Genomic DNA, 8,439 nt, shown 5'->3' on the forward strand with positions numbered 1-8,439 from the left:
TGTGTGTGTGTGTGTGTGTGTGTGTGTGTGTGTGTGTGTGTGTGTGTGTGTGTGTGTGAATAAACAAACCCTAAAATTGGTTTATTTTTAGATATTTTTCATTCTAATTTTTTTATTTTAGCGGTGGCACAGAGGAAACACTGATTTTATCCATCGGGCCTGCTACATTACAACAAAGTTTCTCTTTACAATGTGTTTCCTGTACTGCACAACTGCTTTCTGTAGAAACGCATTATGTAAGAAATATTCTCTTAATTAAGTAATAATAACCAAATTATGCATGCATCGCCTCATTTTGAATTAAAACATGAACCAAATATGTAATTATTTTCTTGGTATTTTGTAATAAATTATACTTAATGTTGCAGTTCTTAAAAAAATTCGGGGTTGCACTTTTTTTTAAATTTAATATAGTGCATTAAGTTATAACCAAACAAAATGGATGTCTCTATTTATTCTTTTTTTTTTTAACATTGTCATGTTTATATAATGAATTCTTCCGTAAGTCATGCCGACTCAAATTCGGTTTAAAAATCATAGGATTTATTGATTATTCCCCAAAAAATAAGTAAACTTATAATTAATAGTTACCAAATAATTCAAGTTTGTAGCTGATTTGACAATAACGGTGTATATTCAGAAGTATTTCTTCTTCATAAAACGTTGAATTGCAGCTGTGTTTGGAAGGCTCTGTGACACTAAATCAACCGGTTTTGTCTTAAAGTCTAAAGCTACGTGAGACTCGTAGTAAACCTGCAAAATGTCCCTGAAAGAAATGTTCCCGTGTTGTTTAATTAATTATTTTCTTTGGATGACCAACAAGTGTCTCCAGACAAAAACCTATATTTAGTATATTATAATTAACATAAAATAATTTGAGCCAATTTATATGTTGGGGGTTTAGAATGCAAATGAGCGTTTGCCCCCTGAATTATACATCAAACTGTATTACACATGACTGTAATGCACCTTAACATTTAAACAACAATAGACCAGCTTAACTAAACCAAATTACCTCAACAGCAACTAACTGGGATTAATTAAAGAAAACCACAGACATGGTCCTGGTTTTGTACTCACGGCAAATGAGCCCCCAACCTGTTACGACCGAACAAAAGACGGCGATGCACAGCAACGTAACAATAATAAAGTGACATTTATTAAATAATGATGCAAACAAGAGCACGATGAGGTGTGATTGTCAGTTTCAGTGATCAATGAAGGTGTACGGATGTAATGGAGAATGTGAGGTGCGTGTTGTCAGTAGTTACCATAGAGAAAACATGTTGGTGTGCCGTCTGGAGGATGCGGCCGCCCGGTCTCGGGGCAGGCGGGGTTAAATAGTCTGGGAGGACTGGGCCCGGTGATCACAGTCGTCTCATTATCGCCTCCGCTACACCTGCAAGTTAACAAGACAAACAACAGTACACATGTAGGACAGGCCCAGGGCCGGCACACCAACAAACATGACATAATCTTCATAGCTAGTTGTGTGTATGCAGTAGTTATTATATAATCGTGAGGAGTAGTTTGAGTTTTCTCACATCGCAACAGGGTTTGCTCCCCCAGCCGCTGTACCCTCCAGAGTTTACCCACGCGGCTATGGGGTTGCCTTCTTCCTCCCACCCAGAAGTTGTGGTGGCTCTCACACCACCATCTTCCTCCTGCACCGCTGTCGGGGTCTTGACTATTTACCCATAGCTGGGGCTATTTACCCATAGCTGGGACAGTGGTTGACGGGCATCAGGGTGTTTCCACTCACCGATGGGCCTGCATGCCGCGTCTCTGGGGCCCACTGCTGCTCCGAGATCCTGTACAACTTAGCCTGGAACCACGAGGGCCCAGTTACCATGTGTGCCACGGGGAGGCGTGTACGAGGTCTTGGCAGTGGAGAGGCTATGTACCGGCGGAGGAGGCGACACACTGGGCTCCTCTTTCCGCCCCTGAAAACGCGGGGCTGTCCGGTGGCAGTAGCTGAAATCAGAGAGTGGCAAGCAGGAGCAGCATGCAGCATGCAGCATGTAGCATGTAGCATGTAGCATGCGGCATGCATTATGTAGCATGCTTACCCTAACTACAGGCACTAACTGCTCTAACACTACTGCACTGACGCATCACACGCCTTGCGAGCAAACGCGCGCACACACACATGCACACACATGCACACGTACACACAAACGTACACACACACAAACATACAGACAGACACACACACAGAGACAGACAGAGACAGACAGACAGACATAGACCCACCCACCCACCCACAGACACACATTGAGACAGCCAGACACATACACCCACGCACAGACCCACACGCACAGACTGTTAGAGCCAGCTACACACAGGCCCACACACACATGTACACACACACGTACACACACACTCACACACACATACACACACACAGATACACACACACACACACACACATACAGACAGAGCCAGCTACATACAGACAAACACCCACACACAAGACAGACAGACAGATACTATACCAGTACAAATGCATTCTCTTCCTCAACCAGGCAGAAGCTTTTTGTACCACTTCTTCTTCAGCTTTTGTATGATCTGATCTGATGATCACACGTACACACACACACACACACACACACACACACACACAAACACAGACAGACAGACATAGACCCACATGCAGACCCAAAACAGACACACACACATAGACAAACACATACACCCATACACACAGACCCACACGGACAGACAGACCCACACAAAAAGATAGAGCCGGCCAGTCACGCGCAGATAGAGCCAGCCAGTCACACACAGACAGACCCACACACGTACACACACACCTATTTACATACACACACACACACACGGACCGAGCTAGTTACACACGTACACAGACACGCACTCACACACGTACACACATATAGACAGAGCCATCTACACACAAACACCCATACATAGACCCACCCACACAAAGATTTACCCACACACAGATTCACCCACACACCCGACAGACCCACAGACAGATACTATACCAGTACAAATGCGTTCTCTTCCTCAGCCAGGCAGAAGCTTTTTGTTCCACTTCTTCTTCTTTGGCTTTTGCATGATCTGGCTTCAAGGTGGACCTCAAGGTGCTCTCAGTCATCTCCCACTCCTGCTCTTTTTCCTGCTGAGTCAGCTTCAAGCTTTCTGTGGCCTGAAGGAGGGATGCCTTGTCCTCCTTCCACTGGTTGAGCTTACTCTTCAGCTGCTGCTCAGTCTTTTTCAGAGAAGCCAGGAGGCAGTCACTCGCAAAGCTCTGCTCGTCAATCTGAGCCACATGGGAGGCTCTTGTTTTCTCACTCTCCTCCAGCAGGGAGGCTTCTTCCCGATGCCACAGGACACGCTTACTCTCCAGCTGATGTTCACACTTCTTCTCAAGAGCAGCAATGATGTTCTTGTTGCTTTGGTTCTGCATCTCCAGCTGGGCTCTATGAGAAGCCTGAGATCTTTCCAGAATGTCCTTTGCCTCTTCCTCTTGTTCTCGGAGAGCTTCCTCCATCTTGCTCAGTTTATCCTTCAGCTCCTGAGCTTGAGCCCTCTCCATCTCCAGATGGCTCTCTAACGTCACATTGGTGGTCTTACCTACCGTGAGCATCTGGATCTCTTCTCAAAGCTGCAGCTTCTGAGTCGCCACAATATTGTAAAGGGTCTGCTTCTCTCCCTTCACCTGCTTTAATTCAACTTTCAGGTCTTCAGTAATGAAGATCTGAAGTTCCAGATCTTTTTCGGCTTTTCGCAGCCTGGTGCAGATTTTTCCCAGCTGGGATTTCAGATGCTCTGTTTCACCGGGTGGGGAGGGGACACGTTGAGCCAGAGCCTCATCCAGCTGGGCTCTATGGGAAGCCTGGGATCTTTGCATTTTCTCCTTTGCCTCCTTCTCTTGTTCTCGGATGGCTTCCTCCGTCTTGCTCAATTTTTCCTTCAGCTCCTGAACTTGAGCCCTCTCCCTCCCCAGAAAGCTCTCCAACTCTAACTGCACGTTTGTCTTACCTACCTTGAGAGTCTCCACTTCCCTTTTCAGGGCCTCCTTCTCTCCCTTGATCTGCTCCAATTCGGCTTTCAGGCCCTCAGCAATGAAGGTCTGCGGGTCCAGATCTTTTTCGGATTTTCGCAGCCTGGTGCAGATTTTTCCCAGCTGGGCTTTCAGATGTTCTGTTTCCCTAAGTGGGGAGGGGACACGTTCAGCAAGCTGAACTTTCAGCTCACCTATCTCCTTCTGCATCAGCTCTTCCTCATGGCTCCAACTGCTGCCCTCTCTCTGTTGTTGGAGCTGATCGAGGAGATCGGCCAACAAGTCCTCTCTGATGACCAGGTGAAGTCTTCCCTCAGATTTACCTTGGGTGAGCGTCGCCTCGCTGTCCTTCAGCTCACACCGTACCTGTTCTTCAAGTGAACTGAGATAGAAACTAATTTGCGGTTCAGTCGCTCTGGAGTTGAAGTCCATGTTTTCCATTGTTTTTTTGCTCTCGTTGCAATGTGCACCTTTGGATTGTCACAAATGACTCTCTGCTACAAACTGCTGTTTGAGTGAATGTGTCAGAACTAAAGTTGGGTCCTAGTATTCAATGTGTTTTTATGACAACAACAACATGTTTTCTTATGTTTTCAATCCAAATGGTCCTTGGTTCTGTTCCATTCTATCTGGGATTCTATTGTTGCTATGGGAAACCAGTTTGTTTGTTTGATTATACAGTATGGATGTCAGGATTTCTGATGATTATAAAATATGGCAGAAACAACACTTTATGAAATATCGAAACCATCCAGGCGGTACCGTACGTACCTGAAACCGGTGATTTGATGGCACTGCTCTTTTTAAACAGTTTAACAACAAAACTCGGACTGAGCATTAGTAGCTAGTAGCTAGTAGCCCAGTATCTCAGATTTTAATCAAACCTCATATATTATGAATGTGTCCCAAAAACAAAGGCCTGTCAAACATTTCTGTTCAAAGGTTAGATATAGTGATATATTTTGAAAATAAAACTTGCTTGAATATCTCATATCTGATATCTATCCTGCAGCTATTACAAAACACAATTTTGGCTGTTCACAGCATTGTCTTTTAATGTGACAAAAATAATAATTTGGACTAAACGTATTGTGTGCCAGTTGTTGGACAATTGGAAAAATAAAATGGACTCATTCTATATTGTATTGTAATTTCTTTGTCAGGAACTGATAGACTACCTGCGGCGCCACTCGCACAGTGCCCTGTATGCCACCTCCATGTCCCCCCCTGTGGCCCAGCAGATAATCACCTCTATGAGGATCATCATGGGAGAGGACGGGACCACACTGGGTAGGTGCCAGAAAATGACAATAATCAGTAAAGAGTGCATCTCTGTATTGGCAGCAGCGTTCCGTAATAAGAAGAGAGGGCACTAAAGCCAGCTTTAATCCCCGTCTGGTCTCAAAGATGGTGAGATGACAGACATCATCTTTTAGGCTGTGATCTGAAACCGCCCCATCAGCAAACAGTTGCATGTTCTTGCAAACACGAAATAACCTGTTCTCAGCCAACTGTTATTTTGCTGTGGAGTTAAATGACGTCAGATGTTTGTTTTTTCCAATCTGAGTTGAAGTGTTTTCAACTGGAGATAGTGTAGAAATGCAGTCCTGTTGAGCGTTACTTGATTTCCAGGTACCTCATGTTTTGTCTGTCTGATTTGCGCATGTAGTTACACGATACCATCAATGACCACATGGTGGCAGGATAAGCCTGTGTCTCAGAGCTAATTCATTCCTGCAAACCAGTCTGTAGCTGATGACTGGCTGCTGGCAGACATTAGTTACTATAGCGTCAACTCTCATCAGCTTTGCCACCTTTTGTACTTTGACTTTTTGATACTGCGTGTGCTGGTTTCCCTTGACAATGTTTCATTTCCACCCAAGAGATAAAAGCTACTATCTATGGCCAACTGGCAATAATTTACTAGTCAATAAAGGTGTGGAAAACGACAGCCTTCTCAAAGGGTATTGCGTGTGAACCCATTCTAGATATAACATAAAGCCACAGGTGGGTTTTAGATTGTCCTATAATCTTAGTTTTTAAAATGAGTGACAGTTGGTAGGTTAAGCTGGATTGCTTGGGTGGAAAATATATTTATTTTCTAATAGTTTGAGATGGTTACTTCTGATTTTTAAGAACCAGTTTTTATTCAAGCTAAAGAGTTACACAAGATAATTTTTCTTTTTTTTCTTTTCACAACCCATTCTGAGGATGGCGCAATAAAACCTTCAGTATTATCGTGTTTCTTCAGCACGGTTTTGCATATTTAAAGGTCTCTTTCTGTAGTCCTCTTTTTAAAGCAGATGTGGGGACAGTTCCCTACCTCTGTCCGATTCAGCCCAGGCTGATGGGAGGTCTTGAAGTGGTGGTATGTCGACTCTTCTACCCTCTGCCTTTTATGGCTTTCAGATGTGTGTTTTTTTGCCTTCATGCTGGGTACAACACAGCATGGTGCTTAGCACCAGAGATCTGTGCAGATCAAACTCTGTTGGACTCATCTCCTACACACACAAACAGGTCACTAAGTCTTGTTTTGCTCGGGGGGCTGCACCCCTTGACTCTTTACGGGGCTTGATTGATGCAGCCTTGCTCAAATATCAGATTACCTCGCTCCCCAGTCATTCAATCATTATGTACAGAATTAAACACCTGGAGCAACCTTCATTGTACGACTGCCAGACTGGCTGACTTTACAACATATCCCAGCCTCCTTGTAGGAGACCAACAATGGCTGTCTGATTAGTTGCAGCCCTATCACTGTTTGAAATTCAGGCGTTTGAAGATTCAGACACTGACACAAAGTCGAGGTGACAGTTGAGCTGTCTGGTAACAGTTTGTTGCTGCGTTCAAGTTGCTGAGGCACGGCTGCTCATGGTTCCTGGCACAGGCCTGCATCAAAATGGACATTTGTTGTTTGAAGCTTATTTCAATCAAATATGTAGATGGGACATAAGGGTTTAGGACAGGCAAAGCTTTCAATATAAAAGAATTTGTGTTTAAAAAGCAAAATGTCTGAATATTCAGTGCCTATAGAAAATCATCATACCCTGTAAAAATGTTAAAGTTTTGTCACATTACACCCTGGAAATTAAAATACATTAAATCTAACTATTTCCAGATGTATTTACACATTAAAACTCTCAACATCAAAGTGAAAATAACGATTTAAAAACATCCTGAACAATCATTCAAATGTAATTAGTAAAATACCTGGTTTGTATAAGTGATCAGCCCCTTGGAGTAATCATTATAAACTTAATCACGTACAACCAGTTCATTTCCAGATCACACACCATGCTAATTGCTGCCCACCTGACATCCATTGTAATGATTTTGATTACTTCCTAATAAAAGCGGCTGTTCCATGATGATTCCATTACTAGTAGTGCAAGGCAACGCAAAGAATACACCATGGTTGGAAAGGTGCTTTCAAAAGGGCTCCGGGATAAAGTTGTGGAAAGGCACATGTTAGGAGAAGAATACAAAAAGATTTCAAAGGCTTTAACCTTCCCTCTGAGTACCATTTAGAGCATTATTAAGAAGTGGAAAGCTTATGACACCACCAACACCTTGCCTAAATCGGGCCGTCCCTCCAAACTGGGACGGGAGGACATTGATCAGGGAAGCTACCAAGAGGCCACTGGCAACTTTAAAGGACTAACACGTTTTTATGGCTGAGATTGGCAAAATGTGGCATGTGGAAAAAGGTTTTGTGGTCAGATGAGACCAAGATGGAATATTTTGGAGTTATGTTTGGCAAAACACAAACACAGCACACCACCCAAAACACACCATACCTACTGTGAAGCATGGTGGGGGAACACATTCAGGGAAACGGGGAACATTTATGTTGTGGAGGGTGTTTCTATTCCGCAGGGACTGGGCAATTGGTCAGGATTGAAGATAAATGGATGCAAAGTACACGAAAATTCTTGAGGAAAACCTGCGGCCCTCTGTTAGACAGCTGAACATAGGCAGGTGGTTCACCTTCCAGCACGACAACGACCCTAAACACACCGCCAAAACGATGCAGTGGCTTAAGTATAAGAAGGTGAGTGTCCTTGAGTGGCCAAGTCAGAGTCCTGTCCTAAATCCAATTGACAATCTGTGGATGGACTTGAAGACAGTAGTCAATCGCTGCTCACCGTGAAATTTGACTGAACTCGAACAATTCTGCAAGGAAGAATGGGCAAATATTCCCAAATCTAGGTGCGCAAGGCTAATAGAGACGTATCCACACAGATTGATGGCACTAATTAAAGCAAAAGGAGGCTCAACCAAGTTATAAATCACGGGATTGATGACATTTCCAACTCTGTTATTCTAGTTTTATTTTCTTATGTTTCAGAACTAAAGTGACTATTTCAAAGGGGTATGATGATTCTCAATAGGCACTGTAATATGCTACAGCT

The 8,439-nt window shown here is 43.6% G+C and overlaps 3 protein-coding genes and 1 long non-coding RNA gene across 8 annotated transcripts in view; 1 reads left to right on the forward strand and 3 right to left on the reverse strand.

Moving 5' to 3' along the window:
• The window catches only part of sptlc2b (serine palmitoyltransferase, long chain base subunit 2b), a 39,024-nt gene that overhangs the window by 10,689 nt on the left and 19,896 nt on the right, over window positions 1-8,439 (forward strand). For all 5 annotated transcript variants that reach the window (XR_004660321.1, XR_004660319.1, XR_004660322.1 and 2 more), the window contains exon 9: window positions 5,191-5,317. Coding sequence is in view for 1 of the 5 variants with exons in the window: in XM_034899505.1 (XP_034755396.1) it covers window positions 5,191-5,317 (127 nt within the window). In the remaining 4 variants the exon portion in view is untranslated. The remainder of the gene's footprint in view (window positions 1-5,190; window positions 5,318-8,439) is intronic.
• Window positions 1,138-2,221, reverse strand: LOC117961109. Its single transcript, XR_004660323.1, has 2 exons — window positions 1,545-2,221; window positions 1,138-1,399 (listed from the first exon to the last, which is right to left on the reverse strand). It is a non-coding gene; the product is annotated as an uncharacterized LOC117961109 (long non-coding RNA).
• LOC117961108 (uncharacterized protein At1g10890-like) lies at window positions 2,951-3,641 on the reverse strand. Its single transcript, XM_034899508.1, has one exon. It carries the CDS (start codon window positions 3,608-3,610, stop codon window positions 2,966-2,968), a length of 645 nt encoding a protein of 214 aa, XP_034755399.1. The 5' UTR covers window positions 3,611-3,641; the 3' UTR covers window positions 2,951-2,965.
• LOC117961107 (ribonuclease Y-like) lies at window positions 3,582-4,565 on the reverse strand. The gene has a single exon (XM_034899507.1). The coding sequence runs from the start codon at window positions 4,466-4,468 to the stop codon at window positions 3,623-3,625; it is 846 nt and encodes a 281-aa protein (XP_034755398.1). The 5' UTR covers window positions 4,469-4,565; the 3' UTR covers window positions 3,582-3,622.

This window comes from Etheostoma cragini, chromosome 18, assembly GCF_013103735.1.
Source record: "Etheostoma cragini isolate CJK2018 chromosome 18, CSU_Ecrag_1.0, whole genome shotgun sequence".
NCBI classification, from domain to species: Eukaryota; Metazoa; Chordata; class Actinopteri; order Perciformes; family Percidae; genus Etheostoma; species Etheostoma cragini.

Excerpts from the sequence above, each read along its gene's own strand:
- LOC117961108 (XM_034899508.1), bottom strand. The coding sequence starts at position 3,610 with ATGCTCACGGTAGGTAAGACCACCAATGTGACGTTAGAGAGCCATCTG.
- LOC117961107 (XM_034899507.1), bottom strand. The coding sequence starts at position 4,468 with ATGGAAAACATGGACTTCAACTCCAGAGCGACTGAACCGCAAATTAGT.